We start from the raw sequence: 25,784 nt of genomic DNA, 5'->3' as shown, positions 1-25,784 counted from the left end.
ACATGAGAAGTCCACAATAGGCCAATCTATAGGGCAGAAAGTAATTAATGATTGCCTATGGTTGGAGGGGCATTTTGGGAGAGAAAATGGGGAGTGACTACTAATGGGTATGAGGGATTCCTTTAGTTTCTATTTTTAAAATTTTTAATTGTGGTAAAAACACATAACCTAAAACTTACCATTGTAACCATTTTTAAGTGTGCAGTTCAGTACTGTTAAGTGTACTTACATTGTTGTGAAACAGATCTCCAGAGCCATTTCATCCTGCAAAACTGCAACTGTATACTCATTAAACAAAGCTCTCCACATCCTCCTACTTCCAGCTCCTGGCAACTACTATTTTACTTTCTGGCTCTACTAACTTGATTACCTAAAGTACTGCATATGACAGTATTTGTCCTTCTGTGACTGCTTTTTTCACTTAGCATAGTGTTGCAGTGTGTGACAGGATTTCCTTCCTTTTTAAGACCGAATATTTTATTGAATACCATATATTATTTACTATTTATCCACTGATGGACATTTGAGTTGCTTCCACCTTGGCTATTATTAATAATGCCACTATAAACATGGGTGTGCAAATATCTGTTTGAGATCCTACTTTCAATTCTTTTGAAAATATACCTTGAAATGAGATTGCTGGATCATGGGGGCTTCTTTTTTTAGAGTGAAAATTTTATAGTGGTTATGGTTGCACAACCAGTGAATATACTAAAAACCACTGAATTATACGCATTAAATGTGTCAATTATACATAATATGTGAATGATACCTCAATAGAGCTGTTAAAAAATAGAATGCTTAAAGGCTGAATCAAGTTATAATTACTTCGAGGATTTCGGCTGAACTAGATAATCTGGTTACATAACTATTTAATCTTGTTCATGTAATTCTAATTATTTTCAAAGCCTTGGCTAGATGTTTAGGCTTTTATTTATTTATTTATTTATTTTGAGCATAAACCTAAGTGCTTCTTCAGCACTGTACGTTAGAAAAAGTAGAAAAAAGAAACTGTCAGTATGTATCTTCAATTCATAATATTAAACCTTTTCATATTTTGTATCAGGAAAAACTGCAAGGAAATAACAAATTCATACCAACTATGGCAATTTTTATTTCATTTTCCCTGTAGCCATGTCATTAACCAGGTTTTTTAAAAATAGGGAAATGAGGAATTTACTCACTTTGACTTGAGATTCGCTTTTTCAAATGTCACCCACAATTATTTCACATAGAAGATATTCAAAAGACAAAGGATTTATTTACCTTTTCTGCAACAGAAAATTACACAATTAAAAATTCCTATGTCTAGTGTCACTGAATGGGGAAAGAGGCAATACACTTTTAAAAACAAGAGAAAAAATTTTGAGAAAAAAATGTGCAACAAATTTAAATTCTTCTAATCTTGAATTCTTACGTACAACTAGAAAAGGTAATGGCAATATAGATGGCCACTGATGTTCAGAAACATATTTCATCACTTTCTTTTCTGCTTTATCCAGACATTTTCAGTATTGTCAAGTTAAAAAACACAGTTTTAGAAAGATATAAATGAGAGAATCTCAAAGATTTCACATGGGCTCTTCTGATCAGAGCAAAGCAAAGTAAGAGAAGCCTTAATTGTCTGATCGTGTTTTAAAATAATAGGCTCTGTATGGTTCACAAGAAAGAAGAGTAAGCCAGCTTTCAATCTTGGTTCCAAGGCAGATTAAAACAACGATTACAATCTAATTATAAAGACAGTTATTATATGAGACAGTATTTCTTTCTAGATTATATATTTTATAACTTGAACAGCTTTTCTTAAATAATCTCTCAGGGCTGATTTTAAGTAAAAGCCAAAATACTACCAGTTAATTTCAGATTCTCATTACAGATTTTTCAAAGTCCGCCTGTGTGCAGAAGCAAAACTATGAATTGCGACTCGAAGAGTTGAATTACCCCCAGGGACATCACAGGAATTGATGAATGAATGTAGTGCCCGAGTATATGCTGCAAAAAAAGGTTTGCACAGCAATGAATAAAGTCAAATTCTAAACAACTCTACCAGCCTCTATCTTATTATGTAAGTACTGCTTCTCTACCAAGAGTCTTACAAGTAACTATCTATCAAATAAATATTTATTACTTACTATATGACAAGCACTCTGTGAGGACAGAAAAGATAATAAAGAGTATGGACACAAAAATAATTAAGTTGCCATGTAATACTTCCAAACCAGAAGTATATACAAAATGTCATCATAGGCCAGGCACAGTGGCTCACACCTGTAATTCCAGCACTTTGGGAGGCTGAGGCAGGCGGATCACTTGAGGTCAGGAGTTCGAGATCAGCCTGGCCAACATGGCAAAACCCCGTATCTACTAAAAATACAAAAATTAGCTGGATGTGGTGGCGCAAACCTGTAATCCCAGATATTCAATAGGCTGAGGCACTTGCACCCAGGAGGCAGAGGTTGCAGTGAGCTGAGATCGTGCCACTGCACTCTGGCCTGGATGACAGAGCGAGACTGTCTCGGGAAAAAAAAAAAAAAAAAGTCATCATAGAATGAAGTTGGGAACGAATGCACAACTACCTAGGACAGGGTGGAAAAGATTCCCAGAAGTGGTAACACTTAAGATGAGTTTTGAAGAAATAACAAGAGTAAAGGAAAGAACACAGAGAACTGAGTGTGTGAGGTGCAAAACAAGTAAACAATATGGCACATACTGGGAATAGCAACTTTGATAAGGCTGGAGTAGGGCCCAGTGCCAGAGAGAAAATACACCAAATATGCCATGCATCTTATACTGCAATGGAGAGTCCTAGAGGTTTTAGAATAGGGAAATGGCATAATTAAATTTGTGTTTTTTAAAATAAAGCTGATAAGAAACTCCTATCATACAGATGAAGCACTAGGAATACATATACTGGCAGTATTCCTAGTGTATATGAGGGCTACATAATCTTTACACTATATAAATCAATGTATTTAAGGATGGATATGAAACAAATATTAATGACAACATGAAGGACTAAGTTGTCACACTCCTGATGGAGTTTATACTGTTTCTTATTTTCCTCAGTGCCTCCTGGCAGAGTTAGCAATCTAATGTGGATATACATGGTAATACATCCATGTTACATACCATTAAAGTATTTGGGTAATAGGGAATTCAACTAGATAGAGTCCTAACTTACATAAAAGGCAAATTCTAATAGTCTTCAGTTAAAGGACCTGGAACCCAAGTCCTCCTACAGTAGAATGAGCTGAAAATATTTCCCCAGCATAAATGGAGACAAGAAGATAACAGATCTCAAAGAGAAATATAACTCATTATAATTTTTTCATTGCCTCACATAGTTATTTTACAAAGGGTTTACAACACTCTCTGACACATAGTAAGCACTCAATAAATGGTAAATTACTACTGCCACTACTCTTATTGACTTTTCTTGTTGCCATTAGGTCCTGACTGTTCAAGAAACTTACCCCTGTGGTTTTTATAGAAAATACAGTTGTTGGCACAGGTATCAGGATGAGCATCCCAAAAATCAGGACCACAACAGCATAGTGGAGGTAAAGTAATATTATACAGCTGCATTTTCTCTTGGATTTGGGCTCGTAAAGCTTCTACATATCTGTAAAAATAAAGTATGATCAGGCAAAGTGAACTACTAGAAAGAAAGTGAGCGTGAATCCTGACTTTACAGCCAGCTTTAACTGTTAAATCTATTCCATATCTCTGGGCCTTGACATTTCCTCTCTGTACTGGGAAAAATGCAGGGCTACACCCGAGAAGTATTAGGCAATCAAAAAATTTGGTTAAGTTATGAACTCCTAAACAAGGAAAAGTATGAAAAGACACCGACAATTCTCTTCTAAGGAAAATGAGAACAATGACTTTCTACCAAGTCTCCTCTAGAGCCAGAATATCATGAAGACCTTTTCAAATTACCTCAGGTATTCTTTTTCTCTCTGTTGTTGTTTTTCTCTGGCTCCTTTTATTTCTTCAAGTTGTAACTGGGCTAATATCTCACTCATCTTCTCTCCTGAATACGGATCTTCATGAAAGTTCATTCTTAAGATCCTCTGCTCTTCAGCATAACGTTCTTGCTCTCTCTTTTTCTTAATTCTGAGAATAAAATCATAACATGGTTAGGAATTTCCTAAAATTATTATTTAAAATTAGCTTCTTTATCCAAATAACTCAAGAAATTCCCAGAAACTAAGGAGTCGGGAAATCAGTTTAATATCCCAAGAATATCTTCAAAAATTTCTGCTGACTGCTTTATCTCCTCTCAAAGAGAAATGAGCAATAGCTACTATTAGAAGAGTTTTTCCGGGCTGGACGCGGTGGCTCATGCCTGTAATCCCAGCTACTCAGGAGGCTGAGGCTTGAGGATCACTTGAACCCAGGAGGCAGAGGTTGCAGGGAGCTGAAATTGCACCACTGCACTCCAGCCTGGGCGACAGAGCAAGACCCCCATCTCAAAAAAAAAAAAAAAAAAAAAGGTTTTTCTGTAAGAATGTAGCACAACAGTCTTTTCAGATTAAAACTACAAGTAAACAGGGCTTCTGCTTCTGACCAAAACAGAGTAATAGGGACCGCATTTGCCCTCCAACCTTAAACCACCAAAAAAATTTTAAAAGTTTTAAAAAGTACACAAATCAAACAAATACAAGAAATGATGGTTTTCAAGACATTGGACACCAGGTATCAAACGACACTGCTCCTTGACAGATGGGAAACAAGCGAAGTAAACCCTGTAACTGCCAGAGATTACTGCCTTGGAAGGTTCCAGGCAGTGGCACAGGGCAGGGAAATTGAAGTGAAGCCTGATGGGCTCTATGAATTTAAGAGATGGAGTTAAGAGTGCAGGGAGACAAAGGCAATTAGAGTTCACAGGACAAAGTACCAGAGGGAAGAAAGTTGCCCAGAAACAGCACCCCAGAGACGAACAGAGAGTCTCCTGGTACACAGTAAAGCACTGATTGGTGCATGTATGCAATGAAATAACCTGAGGCTAGAAGAGAACCATCCAAAATAAAAGAGAACAGTGACTAGAGTCCACATAGCTCCAGGAATAATTAGTCCTTATTTCCACCTATCAAACTTGAAAAACTTGTATTTCACAGAACATCAGGTAGAGTATTCAGAATGATCTTATCTGAGCAGTAGAGAATAAAAGCTAATCCTAGACTGAGTACTGCACCAGACTCACCTAAAAAGTTATAAAAGCAAGTCCTCAAATGAACTTGACTGTATAACCAAAACCAGGTTCAAGAATGTAAAGACATCCAGCAACTAACATGGTAAAACTCACAACGTTGGGCATCCAACCAAAGATTACCAAGCACACGAAGAGGCAGAAAAACACAACTCACAATCAGGAGAATAATCAATCAATCAAAACAACCTAGAACTGACACAGCTGTTAGAATTAGCAGAGAAGAACACTAAAGTAGTTACTACAACTATATTTTATATGTTCCCAATGTTAGGACATAAAAAAGACTGAAATCAAACTTCTAAAGATGAAAACTACAATTTTAAGACTACGATTCAAGATTGAAAAAAGAGTGGATGGGAATAGTGCCAGCATAGATGCTGCAGAAGTAAATCTGAAAACATAACAATAGAAACCATCCAAAATGAAACACACACACAAAAATGAAATGACAAAAAGAGCACAAAATAATATCAAACTAATCATATTAAAAATGGACAAAGGACTTGAATAAACATTTCTCCAAAGATGATATACAAATTGGCTAACATGCATAAGAAAAGATGCTCAACATCACTAACCATCAGAAAAAGGCAAACTAAAATCACAATGAAATGATCACCTCACACCAAATAGGATACTTACTATCAAAAAAATAAAAAATAACAGGTGTTGGTGAGGATATGAGAAATTGAAACCCTTGTACACTGTTGTTGGGGCTATAAAATGTTATAACCCTATGGAAAATAGTGTAGACATTCCGTCAAAAACTATAAATACAGCTACCACATGATCTTACTTCTGGGTACATATTCAAAAGAAAGCAAGAGTCTCAAAGAGATATCTGTACACACATGTTCCTAACAGTGCTAATTCTTAATAGGTTAAAAGGCAGAAGCAGTCCAAATGTCCACTGATGGATGAATAAACAAAATATATTATATACATAAAATGGAATACTATTGAGCCTTGAAAATAAAACCATGTCACATTAAACAACATGGATGAGCCTTAAGGACATAATACTAAGTGAAATAAGCCAGTTACAAAAAGACAAATAATGTATAATTCTACTTACATAAAGGTCTAAATTAGTTGTGATGGTGAATATTGAGTGTCAGCTTGATTGGATTGAAGGATACAAAGTATTGATCCTGGGTGTGTCTGTGAAGGCATTGCCAAAGGAGATTAACATTTGAATCAGTGGGCTAGGAAAGGCAGACCTACCCTTAATCTCAGTGGGCACAATCTAATCAGCTGCCAGCAAGGCTAGAATACAAGCAAGCAGAAAAATGTGAAAAGAGAGACTGGCCTAGCTTCCCAGCCTACATCTTTCTCCCATGCTGGATGCTTCCTGCTCTCAAACATTGGACTCTGAGTTCTTTAGTTTCGGGACTGGGACTGGTTCTCCTTGCTCCTCAGCCTGCAGACGGCCTATTGTGGGACCTTGTGATCATGTGAGTTAATACTTAATAAACTCATTTTACACACACACTCCATTAGTTCTGTCCCTCTAAAGAACCCTAATATAGATTTTGGTACCAGGAGTGGTTCCAGAGGAACAGAGTATTAAAGATAGAGTTCTTTTGATGGTTTGGGGGTTTCTGCAGTTGGCTGCTTCATATGATGAAACCCAGAAATGCTAAGGACTCTACTTCTAATAGTATGAAGAACACTGATAGTCCTTAGCATGAACTGTGTAGAGAGTTATGTCAAATAAATGCATTTGACATTTGCAATTCATCGCTCATGAGAGGCAAGGAGTTTAGTGACTCTCTACATAATACTTTTGACCATATGTGGAGAATCAAGTAACATAATGAAGTTGGTTGGCTGCTCCTATGTTCACTGGACAAAGTGATGAAAGAAAATGATGAACTCAGGGATTCTAACTCCTGACTTCAGAAGCCTCAAATCTTCTAAGATTGCCCTGAGTAAGAGTCTTACCTCCTGTAGAGAAAGACCTGAAATTGTGGCAAATCAGACATAAGCTCTTATCATGCAAGTAGCTGACCTGCAATGAAAGGTGCATGCACAGCCTTGCCAGATGTCTACTGTCAAAGTGAAGGAACTGATTGGAAAAGAATGGGACCCTGCAACTTGGAATGGGGATGTGTGGGAGGACCCTGACGAAGCCAGGGACACTGAGTCTGTAAACTCTGATGAACCTTTTTTGCCAGAAGAAACAGCTTCCCCATGCCCAAGGATAGTGGCAACATCCCCTCTCCAACCCACGCTGCCATCAGCATTTCCACCTTTGTCTGAGGAGATCAACCCTGTGATGCCTGAGGCAACAGTGATGGCCTCCCCTGAGGCAGTTGCCAGGCAAGATAATGTTGATTCTCCTCAGGAGCCACCCCCAACATCCTGTTTGTTTCTAGACCTATAACTGGATTAAAGTCCTGGTGGGCCCTTAGAGGTCAGGTTGAGAGTGTGACCCATGAAGAAGTGTGCTACACTCAAAAATAACTGCTTGAGTTTTCTAATTTATATAAACAGAAATCTGGAGAGCAGGCATGGGAATGGATATTAAGGGTATGGGATAATGGTGGAAGAAACATAGAGTTGCATCAGGTGAATTTATTGATTTGGGCCCGCCCACTAAGTAGGGACTCTGCATTTAATGTTGCAGCTCAGAGAGTTAAAAAAATGTTCTAATAGCTTATTTGCTTGGTTGGCTGAAATATGGAGTAAAAGATGGCCCACTGTGAGTAAGGTGGAAATGCCTGATCTCCCTTGGTTTAATGTAGAGGAAAGGATCCAAAGGCTTAGGGAGATTGAGATGATGGAGTGGATTAGTCACTTTAGACCTACTCATCCCAACTGGGAAGGTCCAGAAGATATAACCTTGACCAATGCCTTGCGAAACAGATTTGTGAGGACAGCACCTACATCCTTGAAGAGTCCTGTAATTGCTCTTCTCTGTATGTCAGATCTAACAGTGGGAATCACAGTCACTCAACTACGAAATGTAAATACAATGGGAATAATTGGATCCCAAACTGGCAGGGGTCAAGTGGCAGCACTCGATCATCATAGGCAAGGTGGGTGTAGCTACCATAACGAACAGCAGAGCAAAGCAGCAATTAGAATAGTCTGACTTGTGTAGAGCTCTGTCATTGGCTGATTACTCATGGTGCTCCTAGAAGCGAAACTGACAGGAAGCCTACTGCTTTCCTACTTAACTTATATAAGCAGAAAACTTCTAAGTCAAATTGACAAAAGATTAATTTGAAGTATAAAAACAGAGAATCACGGCCCGTCAATCCATTCCCAGGCTTGAACCAGTTTACAGACCCAGAATCCCTTGAATGTAGGGGAGGCTGGTCCCCTTGAGGAAGGACCCCACTACATTACTGACAATTTATGCAGTGAATATTTCTCCCATCCTTCCCAAGGAGACCTCTGGCCTTTTACCACGGTAACTGTGCACTGGGGAAAGGGAAACGATCAGATGTTTCGGGGACTACTTGGACATTGGCTCTAAGCTGACACTGAATCCAGGGGACCCAAAACATCATTGTGGTTCTCCAGTTAAAGAAGGGGCTTATGGAGGTGAGGTAATTAATGGAGTTTTAGCTCAGGTCTGACTTACAGTGGGTCTAGTGGGTCCCGAGACTCATCCCGTGGTCGTTTCCCCAGTGCCAGAATGTATAATTGGCATAGACATACTCAGCAACAGGCAGAACCCTCACATTCACTGATTGGTAGGGTGAGGGCTATTATGATGGGAAAGGCCAAATGGAAGCCATTAGAGCTGCCCCTACCTAGAAAAATAGTATATCAAAAACAATATCGCATCCCTGGAGGGATTGCGGCGATTAGTGCCACGATCAAGGACTCAAAAGATGCAGGGTTGGTGATTCTCGCCACATCCTCATTCAACTCTTCCATTTGTCCTGTGCAGAAGACAATGGATCCTGGAGAATGACAGTGGATTATCATAAGCTTAGCCAAGTGGTGACTCCAATTGCAGCTGCTGTACCAGATGTGGTTTCATTGCTTGAGCAAATTAACACATCTCCTGGTACCTGGTATGTAGTCATTGACTTGGCAAATGCCTTTTTCTCCATTACTGTGCATAAGGTCCATCAGAAGCAATTTGCCTTCAGCTGATACCTTTACTGTCCCACCTCAGGGGTATATCAACTCTCCGGCTTTGTGTCATAATCTTATTCGGAGAGACCTTGATCACTTCCCACTTCTGCAAGATATCACACTGATCCACTACATTGATAACATTATGCTGATTAGATCCAGTGAGCGAGAAGTAGCAAACACACTGAATTTATTGGTGAGACATTTGCATGCCAGAGGATGGGAAATAAATCTGACTAAAATTCAGGGAATTTCTACCTCAGTAAAATGTCTAGGGGTCCAGTGGTGTGGGGCCTGTCAAGATATTCCTTCTAAGGTAAAGGATTTGGCCCCTCCTACAACCACGAAAGAGACACAATGCCTAGTGGGTCTATTTGGATTTTGGTGTCGACACATTCCTCATTTAGGTGTGTTACCCCAGACTGGCTCTCCTTGCTCCTCAGCCTGCAGATGGCCTATTGTGGGACCTTGTGATCATGTGAGTTAATACTTACTTTCGAGTGACCTGAAAGGCTGCCAGTTTTGAGTGGGGTAGAGAACAGGAGAAGGCTCTACAACAGGTCCAGGCTGCTGTGCAAGCTGCTCTGCCACTTGGGTCATATGACTCAGCAGATCCAATAGTGCTTGAGGTGTCAGTGGCAGATAAGGATGCTGTTTGGAGCCTTTGGCAGGCCCTCATAGGTGAAACACAGCAGAGGCCTCTAGGATTTTGGAGCAAGGCCCTGCCATCTTCTGCAGATAACTACTCTCCTTTTGAGAGACAGCTCTTAGCCTGTTACTGGGCTTTGGTGAAAACTGAAGGGTCATCAAGTTACCATGTGACCTGAACTACCTATCATGAAGTGGGTGCTTTCTGAACCATATAGCCATGAAGTGGGTCGTACAAAGCAGCATTCCATCATCAAATGGAAGTGGTATATACATGATTAGGTTTGGGCAGGTCCTGAAGGCACAAGTTACATGAGGAAGTGGCTCAAATGCCCATGGTCTCCATTCCTGCCACCCTGCCTTCTCTCCCCCAGCCTGCACCAATGGCCTCATGGGGAGTTCCCTAGATCAACTGGCAGAGGAAAAGAAGACTAGGGCCTGGTTCACAGATAGTTCCGCACAACAAGCAGGCACCATCCGAAAGTGGACAGCTGCAGAACCTCAGCCCCTTTCCAGGACATTCCTGAAGGACAGCAGTGAAGGGAAATCTTCCCAGTGGGCAGAACTTCGAGCAGTGCATCTGGTTGTGCACTTTGCATGGAAAGAGAAATGGCCAGATGTGCGATTATATACTGACTCATGGGCTGTAGCTAATGGTTTGACTGGATGGTGAGGGACTTGAAAGAAGCATGATTGAAAAACTGGTGACAAAGAGATCTGGGGAAGAGTTATGTGAAGGACCTCTCTGAGGGGTAAAAAACTGTGAAGGTATTTGTATCCCATGTGAGTGCTCACCAACAGGTGAACTTTCAGCAGAGAAGGATTTTAATAATGAAGTGGATAGGATGACCCATTCTGTGGACACCGCCCACCCTCTTTCCCCAGCCACCCATCATCACCCAATGGGCCCATGAACAAAGTAGCCATGGTGGCAGGGATGGAGGTTACACATGGGCTCAGCAACATGGACTGCCATTCACTGAGGCTCACCTGGCTACAGCCACTGCTGAGTGACCAATTTGCCAGCAGAAGAGACAAACACTGAGCCCTCAAATGGCAGCATTCCTCAGGGTGATCAGCCAGCTACCTGGTGGCAGGTTGATTATACTGGACCTCTTCCATCATGTAAAGGGCAGAGGTTTGTCCTCACTAGAATGGACACTGACTCCCGATATGGGTTTGCCTATCCTGCATGCAATGCTTCTGGCAAGACTACCATCTGTGTACTCACAGAATGCCCTATCCACCATCATGGTATTCTACACAGCATTACCTCTGACTTCACAGCTGAAGAAGTGCAGCAGTGGGCTTCTGCTCATGAAACTCACTGGTTTTATCAGTTCCCCATCATCCTGAAGCAGCTGGATTGATAGAATGGTGGAATGTCCTTTTGAAGTCACAATTACAACACCAACTAGGTGACAATACTTTGCAGGGCTGGGGCAAAGTTCTCCAGAAGGCTGTGTATGTTCTGAGTCAGCGTCCAATATATGGTACTGTTCCTCCCATAACCAGAATTCACAAGTCAAGGAATCAAGGGGTGGAAGTGGCACCACTCACTATCACCCCTAGTGATCCACTAGCAAAATATTTGCTTCCTGTTTCCACGATATTACATTCTGTTGGCCTAGATGTCTTAGTTCCAGAGGAATGCTGCCACCAGGACACACAATAAACTGGAAGTTAAGATTGCTACCTGGACACTTTGAGCTCCTCCTACCTTTAAGTCAATAGGTTAAAAAGGGAGATACAGTGTTGGCTGGGGTGACTGACCTGGACTTTCAAGACGAAATCAGTCTATTACTCCACAACAGAGGTAAGGAGGAGTATGCATGGAATACAGGAGGTCCATTAGGGCATCTCTTAGTATTACCATGCCCTGTGATTAAGGTCAATGGGAAACTACAACAGCCCAATCCAGGCAGGACTACAAATGACCCAGACCCTTCAGGAGTGAAGGTTTGGGTCACTCCACCAGGAAAAAAACCAAGACCCTCTGAGGAGCTTGCTGAAGGCAAAGAGAATACAAAATGGGTAGTAGAAGAAGGTGGTCATCATACCAGCTACAATCACATGACCAGTGCAGAAACAAGGACTGTAACTGTTATGAGTATTTCCTCCTTCTTTTGTTAAAAACATGTTTGTGCATGTATACACCTGTACTAAGAAAATAGCTTCATTTTATTTCTTCTCTCCTTTATCATGTGACATAGATTTATTGATTTCACGTCAGCATTTAAGTATTGTTAACTTTATGTAATAGCATCTTGGTTGGGGATTTGTGTGTTTCCGGTTGTATGAATAGTTGAAGCTAGGCATAATTATGACCTTATTTTTGTCTTTATTTGAAGATTATGTATGATCTCAGGAGATGTGTATGGGCTCAAGTTGACAAGGGGTAGACTTGTGATGGTTAATACTGAGTATCAGCTTGATTGGACTGAAGGATACAAAGTATTGATCCTGGGTCTGTCTGTGAGGGTGTTGCCAAAGAAGATTAACATTGGAGTCAGTGGGCTGGGAAAGGCAGAGCCACTCTTACTCCGGGTTGGCACAATCTAATCAGCTGCCAGCAAGGTTAGAATGTAAGCAGACAGAAAAATGTAAAAAGAAAGACCAGTCTAGCCTCCCAAACTATATCTTTCTCATGTGCTGAATGCTTTCTGCCCTCAAACATCGAACTCCAGGTTCTTTTGTTTTGGGACTCAGAGTGGTTCTTCTTGCTCCTCAGCTTACAGATGGCCTATTGTGGGACCTTGTGATCATGTGAGTTAATACTTAATAAGCTCCCCCTTATATATATCTATCTATTCCATTAGTTCTGTCCCTCTAGAGAACCCTGACTAACACAGTAGTCAAACTCATAGAATTAGAAAATGAAATGGGTCCTAGCCAGAGCAATCAGGCAAGAGAAAGAAGTAACATCTAAACTTGAAAAGAAGAAGTCAAACTGTCACTGTTTGCTGATGATATGATCATATACCTAGAAAACCCTAAAGACTCATCCAAAAAACTCCTAGAACTGATAAATGCTGGCAATGATGTGGAGAAAAGGGAACCCTTTTGGGAATGTAAATTAGTACAACCACTATGGAGAAAACTTTGGAGGTTCCTGAAAAAATTACAAAGGAGATACCATATGACCTAGCAATCCCAGTGCTAGGTATATACCTGCCAAAAGAAGGAAATCAGTATATCAAAAAGATATCTGCACGCCCATGTTTAATGCAGCACAATTCATAATAGCCAAGATTTAGAAGCAGTCCAAGTGCTCATCAATAGATGAACAGATAAAGAAAATGTGGTATATAGACAATGAAGTACTATTCAGCCGTAAAAAAGGAATGAGATTTTGCCATTTGCAACAACATGGATAGAAATCAAGACCTAACTATACGTTGTAAAAAAGAAATACATCTTAAATATAAAGGTTCAAATAGGTTTAAAAAATAAAAGGATAGAAAATATATACCATGGCAGACTAGTTAAAAGGAGGATGGACTGGAGATATAGATATTTAGATATATCAGACAATACAGATTACAGAGCAAAGAAAATTAACAGGGATAAGGAAGATCACTTCATAATGATAAAGGTGTCAATTAATTATGGTGACATAAAACCCTAAACATCTATGTACCTAATAGGAGAGCTTCAGAATATACGGAACTGCAAGGAGATACATACAAATCCCAGTTACAGGCACAGATTTCAATACCCCTCTCTCATTACTGATAAAACAAGTGGGCAGAAAAATGGCAAGGCTATAGTAGAGCTGACCAATACCGTTAACCAAGTTGACTTAATGGATATTTATGTAACAGTCCACATTTATGGAATAGCAGAACACACATTCTTCTGTTGTAAGGTTCTTGAACTTGGAACATTAACCAAGATAGATCATATTCTGTGCCATGAAACAAGTGTCAATAAATTCAAAAGAATTCAAGTCATACATGGCATACCACTCTCTGACCACAATGGAATCAAATTAGAAATCAGTAACAAACAGATCCTTAGAAAATCCCCAAATTCTTGGAAACTAAATACAATTCAAAATAACCCATGATCAAAACAAAAAAAAGGGATATTAGATAGTATTCTGAACTGAATAAAAATGAGTTTATTGGATGCTGCTGAAGAGTATGTGGCAGGAAACGCATAGCACTAAATGCTTATGTTAGGAAAAAGGTCTCAAATCAATGACCTCAGCTTCTACCTCAAGAAATTTAAAAAAAAAAAAGGAAATCAAGCCCAAAGTAAGCAGAAGGAAGAAAAACAAAAAACAAAAGCAGGTTGAGTAACTGTAATCAAAAACTTTGAAATCTGAAATGCTCTAAAATCTGCACTAGCATTTGCTCAAAGGAAATGCTCATTGGAGCATTTTGGACTTCAGATCAGGGATGCTGAACCAGTAGACTATAATGCAAACATTCCAAAACAAAACAAAAAAAATCTGAAATCTGTAACACTTCTGGTCTTAAGCATTTCAGAAAAGGAATACTGAAACTGTATCAAATATTAAAACAAAAATCAGTAATATAAGAAACACAAAAATAGAAAAAGTAATGAAATTAAAAACTAGTCCTTTGAGATGAATAAAACTGACTAAAGTCAGTCTGATAATGAATAAAGGATATAAATTATCAATACCAAAATTAAGAGGTGTTATCACTAGAGATTCTATATATATCAAAAATAGAATATTAAGAACTTCATGACATTAATAAAGTTCTTAATATTAATAAATATGACATTAATAAATGTCAATTAATTTGACAACTTAGATGAAATGACAAATTCTTTGAAAGACATAAATTATTAAAGGTAACTCAAGAAAAAAATTGATAACCTAAATGGCCCTATGTTAGTGACACTGAAAATGTAGTTAAGGATCTTTCCACGATGCAAAGTCTAGAACCAGATGGATTCATTGCCAAATTCTACCAAACATATAAATTCATCAATAAAATTGAAGAGGAAACAACACATCTCAACTCATCCTATGAGGCCAGCATTACCCTGAAACGAAAACTTGACAAATATATTAGACAAATATCTTTTTAGATAAAGAAAATTGTTAGACAGTACCTCTCAGAACACAGACATAAAAATTCCAAACAAAATTTTAGCAAATCTCATTACACATGCATTAAAAGGACAATACATTATTACCAAGTGGATGTACCCAGGAACCCAGGGTTGGCTTAACATTCATTTCTTTCATATATATATATATATATACACACACACACACACACACACACATATATGTATATATATATGACAGAAAAAGAATTTGACAGAATCCACCATCCATTCTTGATAAAAATTCTCAAGAAACTAGGAAGAGAACACTTTCTCAGTCTGATAAAGGGCATGTATGAAAAACTTAAAGCTAACATCATACTTAATGGCAAAGAACTAAATGGTTTCTAAGATCAGGAATTATCCATTCTCATCACTTCTATTCAACATTGTACGGAGATTCTTAGTGCAATCTGGCAAGAAAAAGAAATAAAAGACATCCAGATTTAAAGAAAAAAGTACAACTGTGTTTATTTGAAGACAACATGATCACCAAGTAAAAAAACCCAGTGGAATGAATAAGTGAGTCTATAGTAAGGTTGCAGGGAACAGGATCCATATCCAAAAATCAACTGTGCATTTCCATACATTAGCAACAATCAGAAATGGGAATTTAAAAAACAGCACTATTTATAATAGCACTGAAAATATAAAATACTTGGGGATAGATTTGACAAAAGACATGAGTGACCCATGCACTGAAAATTATAACATACTGTTTAGAAAAATTAAAGACGGACTATATAAATGTTAATGGGTCAGCAGACTCAATATTGCTAAGATTTCAATTCTAATTTTTTCCAAATTATTTCTAGATTGAGCATAATCCCAATCAAAATCTAAAAATGCTATTTTTAGAAATGGGAACACTAATTTTTAAATTCACACAAAAATGCAAATGGCATAGAATAGTCAAGACAACTCTGAAAACAAAAATTGGAGAGCTAAGACTATCTGATTTCAAGCTTTATTATAGAACTGGACTAATCAGAACCTCATAGTATTAACATAAAGACAGACAAATAATGGAAGAAGAGAAAGTTGGGAATAAATGCATATATAGAGATGAATGTATGTATGTATGTATAAATACACATATATATGGATGACTCATTTTTAATGTTATTGAGATGTAATTTTCATATCAAAAAATTCCCCACCACCATAATGTGATTTGAGAACATTTTTATTATGCTATAAAGAAACCTTATACTTATTAGCAGTCCCTCTCACCCTCTCACCTCTAGCCCTAGCAACCACTAATTTTTCTATCTCTATAGATTTTCCTAGTTTAGACATTTTATATAAATGGGATCATACAATGTGTGGTCTTTTTGGATTGGCTTTTCATTTGGCAGAAGAGTTTCAAAGTCTATCCACATTATAGCCATACTTCTTTCATGGTTATTGCCCACATTCCTTCGTACAGATATGCCACACGTTATTTTTCCATTCATCAGCTATCGGACATTTGGGGTGCAAGTTTCCAAAGTGGCTGTACCATTTTACATTCCTCACTGGGAACATTTGGGGATTCTAATTTCTCCACATATTCACCAAAACTTGCTGTTATCTTTCTTTTTTTAAATTATAGCCCATCTAGTGAGTATGAGCTGGTATTTCATGGTTTTGATTTGCATTTCCCAATAACTATGATTTGAACATTTTTTCATGTGTTTGTTAGCCACTTGTATACTTTCCTGGGAGAAATGTTAATTTAAATCCTTGTCAACTTTTAAATTGGATTGTCTTTTTATTATTGAGTTGTAAGAGTTATTTATGTATTTTGGATATAAGTCCCTTATTGGATATATGATTTACAAATATTTTCTCCCATTCTGTAGCTGTCTTTTCACTTTCCTGATAGTTTTTAATTTTGATGAAGTCCAACTTATCAATCTTCTCTTCTATTGTTTGTTGGACAACTGATTTGTGACAAACACACAAGGGAAATGCAATGAAGAAAATATAGCCTTTTCAACAAATGGGTATCCACACACAAAAAAATAAGCCTCACACCATACATGACAAGTAATTCAAACTGGATCACAGAGTAAATGTAACACTTAAAATTATAATCTTTCTAGAAGAAAATCTTTGTGACCTTGGGTTAGGCAAAGACTTGTTAAATAAGTCATCAAAAGCACAATCCATAAAAGAACAAACCGAAAAACAGAAATTCATAGAAACGTATCAAATCCTTTAAATATGTACAGTTTATTGTACATCAAGTATACCTACTTAAAAATCCCTACTAACATGTAGAGAGGAAATAAGCAGCTCATTGAGAAAACCATCGAAAAAGTATGTAAAGAACTTTTGTTAAGAAACATGACTGACTCAAGACTGGAACTCATAACTGAGTTCTAGACTAGAATTGGCCTGATGAGGCCAATTGCTAAAAATTACTTTGAAACAAATGAGCTGTTTTTTCTGAACAGTAGTATGAGGCCAGTTCATACTCATACCTCTTAAATAAAGCATGTGCTGGTGAAAATTCTGGGCTTCTCTCCATTTGTGGCAGGCTATTGACTCCAGGGGAAGTACAGCCTTCTAATTTGTTAGATTAACACAGGTATAAGTTAAAAACCAGGAAGACATTCTACAAAGGCTGAAAGATCAGGCATTGGAAAAACACACAATAGGTGGTATCTGTGAAACCAAGTCTGTCTAGATTCTGACAGCTAATCACTGGCCATCTCCAGCAAAGTGACAAAGCCACTTTAAACAAAGATTTTCTTACAACTACTCTACCATATTTACCAGTCTTTCCTGAGCAACAACTGTAAACCTAATTGACTATTCCTCAAATAGTACAGGACATAAACATAATTTTTATGGTATGATTCAAACTGAAAAGCAACATAAAGTTGTAATAGGGGAGAAGTGAAAAATATTATTGCAGCTTGGGAAGAGGGAGATGCTTTTATACTAGTGAAGATAAAGATTTAAAGGCATATAAAGCAGTGTACTAGGAATGTGAGGAAGGCAATATAGAAAAAGGCCAAAACAGGCATATAAACTATCACACTTGACTTTAAAATATATGTCATCTTGCTCTCTTAAAAGATCATGTGTGAAATAAGTTAGAGAATGAAAGAAAACTATTAAGAGTACAAAAGTTAAAAGATGAGCCTAAGATCACAGGCACTCTTGGCTAGGGATCTGCATATATAGAGATCTTATTCCAATGAGAGCCAGTAAAGAAAAGTAAGCATTTTGAAGACATTCGTATCTGTTAAGTTTGGTAACTCCAACCTTGTGAAAAAAAGTAAATGATAAAAGATTTTCCTGTAAATAATGAATCAACTTGAAGTTTTCAATGATGGAATTTAAGCAGAGCCAAGTCAATGATGACAGAAAAGTTTAGTTACTGGTAAATTCTCTATATGAATTATTCTCTATACCAGTAAACTAAGGGCTAAGGGAACACGTCACCATTGTTTTTCAAGTGTCAACACCATAGGTCTTGGTAACAGAATGGTTACTAGAAACGATGGAGTCAGCCCCATCCCTCTCCTTGTAGCTATTCCTCTCCTCACAGATATTCCTCTCTTCACAAACATCTCAGGAGTGAGTAGATTTTCTGTCTCTATTTCCTCACTTCTTCATCTGCTCCAATATGGCCTTAAGGTCCATCTGCTCCAATATGGCCTTAAGATCCATCACTCCACCAAAACAACTGGTGACTTTAATCACCAGTCACTAGGTCACTTAATCCATCCAGTACATGCATTTTTATTAGGTGCAATACTGTCCCCAAGGAGGCTGAAAAAAACCCTTAGATATTAATTTGTGGCTCTCCAAAAACTCACAGTACATAAACAAAGTTATATCTGTGTATTAAAATTATATTGGGGGGCAATTAGAAAAAAATGTCTAAAAAGGTTCAATAGGGGGACAATAACGAAGAAAAGGTTGAGAAACACTGATGGAACATTTTTCAGTCTGAATTTTACTTGCCCTCTCAGACACATTTACTATTGCTAACCACTCCCTCCTTCCGGAAACTGTTCTGTTCCTTAGCCTCTGTGACACAATACTTTCCCTGAATTTCCTCATATACTTCTTTAGACCATCCTTCTCTGTTCTTCGCAAGCCCATCTGCTCTACACTAGGTGTTCCTCAAAGCTCAATTTCAGGCCTTCTCCTTTTCTTACTCAATACCTTCCCCCCAGGTGATTTTATGTATGCCCTCTGCTTCAGTTACTATACACTACCATCTATAACTCACAAAGCTATAGCACCACCACAGATCATTCCCCTGAGAGTCAAGCCTATTTATCTACCTGCCAATTTGACATCTCCACTTGATGTCTCACAGGTATTCTCTTAGGAAAAAAAATTCACAGCTTTGGTCAGATTCACAGGTTAAGAACAACTGCCATATAGTAGTTTAAGAAGGGATCATAAAATAAAAAATGATAGCGCTAAATTTAAAAATTGATTTAAAAAACAATTATTCCATAAACAAGTTTCTATTCTCCAATGTCTTCAAAGCCTCTGTTGTAAATATATGTTTTAGTTAATACACAATAGAAACTAGACTAGATCAGAAATCAATGTCAATTTATCTGTTTCTCCTAGAGCAATGGTGTGAATACAATTATAGTGATTCTCTGGCCACGCCAAAAGGTATTCTGAAACCAGCATCAAGCTTCCAGTAAAAGAGAGGTTAAGAATATAAAAGACTGCAAACAGGTTTATAAAGTGCTATATTGGGTGTTTGCACAACTAAAAAATATGTCAATATTTACATTTCGAAGAGAATGAAAATAAGGTGATATCAAAGGGAAATTGGATTTAAAATATATTTTCTTACAATTTCAACAACTTAAAAACTCTTGTTAGTCGTCTTTCATATAATGTCACAGCACTAATCCTTCACAAAGTTGAAATAGAGACCTAGAACCAAAAGCAAGGACTATTTCCAAAGCAATCACAGAAATCTGCCAACACAAGGATTTCTGCTTCTAAGATTAAGAAACAAGCTTATTTACTTCAGGAGTGAAAGAGGTGCCCTGTTGGAAAAATAACTTCCCAAGCAGGTGGAAGAAATCTGCCTCTTTGATATAACAGGATTAAGGTCTAACTTAGAAGTCTAACTTTTTTTCCTGCTGTTCTTGTTTTTTCTGTTCAACCTTTCTCTTGTCTCCCAATTCCATGATTCTGACAGTATTCTTCCTTATGACTTCAAATGGAACAAATTCTAATGTTTCATAGCAGAGTAGGGTGACTATAGTTAGCAACAATATATTGTATCTTTCAAAATAGCTAGAAGAGAGGACTTGAAATGTACCCCCCACATAGAAATGACAAATACCCTGATTTGATCATTACGTATCCTATGTATATAACAAAATTTCACATAATATGTACTAATATGTACAAATATAATGTATCAAAAAAGAGAGAAATCACTAATAAGAATAATTTAACATTTCCTACCGGTACTCTCTACTTGGATTTCCTTTTAGCACTTCAAGCCCAATATGCTCCAAACTAAACTTATCCTCGTCACCTCTACCACCTACCTGGCAAATCTGTTTTATAGTACAACATGTACCCAGTGGCCTGTGCCATAAATCTGGTAGTTATCCTTGAATTCTCCTCTGACAAAATCCTATCAAGTCTCTTAACCACTCTTAAAACTACCTCCTCCTCTTTGCCTCCCTGGCCTTGTCTTATGTGGCAGGCCATGTTATAAACTTCAAAGACGTTAGGTGATAAAGTCAAATAAATCTGGGGTTGAATCCCAGTTCTGCCACTTGCTAAATGTACCCTTAATCCTAGGCAAATTACCTAACCTCTCTAGGGCTCATTTTCTCATCTGTAAAATGAAATGAGTAATAAAATCTACCTTAAAAGGTTATTGAAGCAAGTAAATAACCTAGTGCCTCTAAAGCACTCAACACTACGCCTACCACATTGTAAGCACTCAGTGAATGCTAACTACTGCTACCTTGCAGGATTACTGTATCCATTAAGAGGAGATAATCTATGTGAAGTGCTTGACACACAGGAAGGACTTACTACATAAAGATCTTTTAAAAAATTAATTTCACCTCTCTTCTCTACATACATTATTTCAATAACCTCCTAACAGTCATTTCATCTTATCCCCATGATGCCACTGAGCTCCCTATTTTTAAGATAAAGTCAAATTTTCTTCTCATGACATACTAAGGTCTTTACAGTCATGTCTATCCTTATTTCTTCAGGCTCACCTATTGCCATCCCTTTAGCTCCAATCACATCAGATTCAGAGGTGTCACATTCTTTCATGAAGCACTGCTTTTGCAATGCTATCCCTTTTTTTCTGGAATTCCTGTCCAGCCTTTCCCCTCTCAAATTCCCATTTTGTCTTATACTATTCCCACAAATCCTTCAAAACTCAGCTCAGGAAGTCCTCCCTTTCCTTCTGCCACCCCATATCCCCAGCTTTGGCTTTAAAACAGTCTCTGTGCTACTACATATTCTTGTACTTTTTTCCTTCTAATGATAAGCAGCAGCTAACATTTATTGAGCACACACTATATTTGTGATTCTGTACTAAGCACATTTACATGTTACCGCATTTAATCCTTGCAGGAACTTTATGAGGTATATATCATTATTATCCTCATTGTATATAGAGGAAACTGAGGATTACAGAAGTAACTCTCAAAGTCACACAGCCGGTAGGTAGCAGAGCTGGGACCTGGAAACATATCTCCCTATGTTCTTAACCATGTGCTGTATTGTCTTGTAATGCTAAATATATGGTATTATAATGATCTATTTCCAGTCATGTGTCACCCAATTATGGAGATACATTCTTTAAAAAAAATGCATCTTTGTCATGAAAACATCATAGAGTGTCCTTCCACAAACCTAGACTAAAAAATATGTCAATATTTACATTTCGAAGAGAATGAAAATAAGGTGACATCAAAGGGAAACTGGATTTAACACATATTTTCTTACAATTTCAACAACTTAAAAACTCTTGTTTTTATGGTATAGCCTTATTGCTGCTTAGCCACAAACCTGTACAACACATTACTGGACTGGATCCTGTAGGCAACTGTAACACAATGGTAAGCATTTGTGTATCTAAACATAGAAAAAGTACAGCAAAAATACAGTATAAAAGATTAAAAACAGTATACTTAAATAAGGCACTTACCATGAATGGAGCGTGCAGGACTGGAAGATGCTCTGGGTGAGTCACTTAGCAAGTAGTGAGTGAATGTGAAGGTCTAGGACATGATGATACAGTACTGTAGACTTTATAAACACTGTACACTTAGACTAAAGTTACAAAAATTAATTTTCTTTCTTCAATAATAAATTAACCTCGGCTTACTGTAACTTTGTAACTTTATAAACTGAATTTTTTTACTTGACTCTTACAACTTTTAGCTTAAAACACAAGCGTGTTGTATAGCTGTACAAAAATATTTTCTTTCTTTGTATCCTTGTACTATGTGCTTTTTCTATTAAATTTTTAAAAACTTTTTGAACTATTTTGTTAAAAACTAAGACATAAATACATGTTAGCCTAGGCCTACAGAGGGTCAGGATCATCAATATTATTGTCTTCTGCTACCACATCCTATCCCACTGGATGGTTTTCAGAGGCAATAACACTCATGGAGTTGTATTCTCCTATGATAATGCCTTCTTCTGGAATACTTCCTGAAGGACCTGGCTGAGGCTGTTTTACAGTTAACTTTTCTTTTAGAATATGATAGTAAATATATAAACTAGTAATATAGGTGTTTATTATCGTCAACTATTATGCATTGTACATAACTGTATGTGCTATACTTCTACACAACTGGAAGCACAGTAGGTTTACACAAGCATCACCATAAACACATGAGGAATGCATTACAATGGCTACATGACTAGGTGACAGGAATTTTTCAGCTCCACTATAATCTTATGGGACCAACAGTGTATGTGCAGTCCACCACTAGCCAAAACATCTTTATGTGGGGCATGACAGTATTTATCTACTTCCCCATTGGTTAGTCAAGCTTATCTAGCTAGATTCTTGAAGATAGGGATTATGTCTTTTCATTTCTTGCATACCCTATGTCTAGCACCATCTCTACCAATTAACAGATGCTCAATAAATAGCTGCTAAATCAATGAATGAAATCATATCATTTTATTCTTATAACCACTAAGTGAGGTAAAGCAGTTATCAATTCCTGTTTATAAAACAGATGTATGATTATTTTAGAATACTGCTAAGGTGGTTTTGTCTTCAAGTTAAATTATATAACTTCCATGCAAAGAAGGCATAAATGATTTAGTTTCTTCAATAAGTAAAAGGCAAAATTAATTTTTAATTATTTCCCAACTAGCAATACAAGATTAAGTCTTCTGATACCATCTGTAAAGCAATCAGTCCTTCATATTTTTTCTGAGGTCAAGAGTATAAACCCAAGAGGAAAAAGATTATCCAGTAGGAAATGGCAATAAAACAAAAGCCTTTAGCAGAAAAGCTTTCAAAGAAGGTCAGAAGTATTGCTAAAGAAAAGTCTCCCACTGACTATGCCATGTGGTAGGCATGTCATGAGAAGATTTAGGTTAGACATCAAACACCCACAGCTGGGGTGTGTTGGCTTCAGTTAAATGAACTGAACCAAATTTCCATTTTGTCTTTTACCTGTTAGCCTGTAAAATGCTTACATATGAGCAATACAGAACTGAAAAGATCTTTTGATGCAGATCAGATCACAATTACAGCTAAAAGATTAGGCTATCCTAAGACAAATCTGGCCTAGGTGAGAGAGTGAACTTCCTGAGCTGAACATCAACATGCTTAGATGCTGAAATGTTATACTACAGCTCTAAAGAACATTAAAAATAGAACAGTTCTTTGAAATATTTAAAGAGAATTCTACTTAAAAGTCACACTACACAACTTGATGAAGATTTTTTTCTCCAAGCATCCCAAACAGAGTCCACACACTTTTTTTTTATTTACTTAAAACTTATTATTATATTCAGACTATACAGAAGAAAAGTTGAAGGAAAAACACACAGACCATTTAAACAGTCTCACATACAGACCCACATTCGTACATCCAACAGGTGTTATTTTCCCGAGTTTAGCTAACTTTGCTCTTTGATGTCTTGTGGCAATTTGGGAACTGACTGACCAAATTACCAAGGGTTCTCAGATGTTTTACATATTATATTTTTTCCCATTAGACTACCTCCATCATGCACTGAATTGTCTTTATTATTCTAAAAGAAAATCTAAATCCTTCCCTATTTTGGATTATAGTCTGAAGTCTTATTCAATTAATTTGATGCCCAAAAATATTAAGAATAGTCACTCGTTTTGATTTTCTAATTGCACCCTCCTCCCAGTGAATGGGTAGAGGGTGGGGCGTAAGTAATGCCAGGGCTGTTGTCCTTCCCCAAGTCAAATGGGTCCTGCCTCTTTGTAAAATACCTGTATGCCCTGTGCTCTGAATATTACAATATAGTAATAATGAATTAAATACTTTTGGGGCATAGTTTTGCTATAGTTTTATTTTTTAATTTAACCTACCCCCATGTAGAACAGTTGTATAATGTAAGAAACTGACTAGGTATCCAATTGAATCCTTTGTTTTGTTTTGATTTTTGTTGTTGTTGTTTTAGCAGTAACCACAAAAAGGACTCTTAAAATCAATAGGCTTCCTGCTATTACAGGTCAGTCTACATTTTATGTTTGATAGCTCTAAGAGCTGCTTTCCATTCTCTGGAAGAATTTATGAAAAACTTTGTTATTTTTTTCCTTATATATTTAAAAAGAATTCCCCAGTGAACATATATGAGCCTAAATCTGAACCTGGATTTTTCTTTCAGGATTTTTAATAACTGATTTTATTCCTTTCAGTGATATGGGATTATTCAAATATTCAATTTCTTCTTGTGTCCATTTTAGTTGTTTTATCCCCACAGGAGTTTATTTTATTAAAATTGTCAAATTTTTAAAATGTAAAGGTGTTTATAATGTTCTCTTACTGTGATTTAATGTCTGTAGGCTCTGTAGTAATAGTTCCTTTTCTATTCCTAATATTGGTACATTGTGTTTTTTCTTTTTTACTGGTTAGTAAAAATGATATATCCTTGGCAAAACAAAATTTTTAAAAGAACCAACTTTTGTCTTTGATTTCCTCTGTTATCCATTTGTTTTATATTTCACCGATTTCTGCACTTACTCCTACGGCTTCTTTTTTTCTGATGTAATTGGCAGTTTTTCCCAAGCTTAAGATAGAAGGTGAAAACATTGATTTGTAGCCTTTTTTTTTTGAATTTTTTTATTATACTTTAAGTTCTAGGGTACATGTGCACAATGTGCAGGTTTGTTACATATGTATACACGTGCCATGTTGGTGTGCTGCACCCCTTAACTCATCATTTACATTAGGTATATCTCCTAATGCTATCCCTCCCCCCGCCCCTCCCCACAATAGGACCCGGTGTGTGATGATCCCCTTGCTGTGTCCAAGTGATCTCATTGTTCGCTTCCCACCTATGAGTGAGAACATGTGGGGTTTGGTTTTCTGTTCTTGCGACAGTTTGCTGAGAATGATGGTTTCCAGCTGCATCCATGTCCTTACAAAGGACACGAACGCATCCATTTTTATGACTGCATAGTATTTCTTGGTGTATATGTGCCACATATACTTAATCCAGTCTGTCACTGATGGACAACCCAAGTCTTTGCTATTGTGAATAGTGCCAC

The 25,784-nt window shown here is 37.3% G+C and overlaps 1 protein-coding gene across 1 annotated transcript in view; it reads right to left on the bottom strand.

The window, feature by feature from the left end:
* Positions 1-1,241: 1,241 nt before the first annotated feature.
* CCDC15 (coiled-coil domain containing 15) overlaps positions 1,242-25,784 on the bottom strand; it is a 97,636-nt gene continuing 73,093 nt past the window's right edge. Inside the window, exons 14-16 of the mRNA XM_011934587.1 lie at positions 3,940-4,116; positions 3,474-3,622; positions 1,242-1,992 (exon numbers count right to left, since the gene is read on the bottom strand). Of these exons, the coding sequence (XP_011789977.1) occupies positions 1,871-1,992; positions 3,474-3,622; positions 3,940-4,116 (448 nt within the window). The 3' untranslated portion in view covers positions 1,242-1,870. The remainder of the gene's footprint in view (positions 1,993-3,473; positions 3,623-3,939; positions 4,117-25,784) is intronic.

Source organism: Colobus angolensis, unplaced genomic scaffold (genome assembly GCF_000951035.1).
Source record: "Colobus angolensis palliatus isolate OR3802 unplaced genomic scaffold, Cang.pa_1.0 Scaffold137, whole genome shotgun sequence".
Lineage (NCBI taxonomy): Eukaryota > Metazoa > Chordata > Mammalia > Primates > Cercopithecidae > Colobus > Colobus angolensis.
This window is presented reverse-complemented; position numbering and strand designations above follow the sequence as displayed.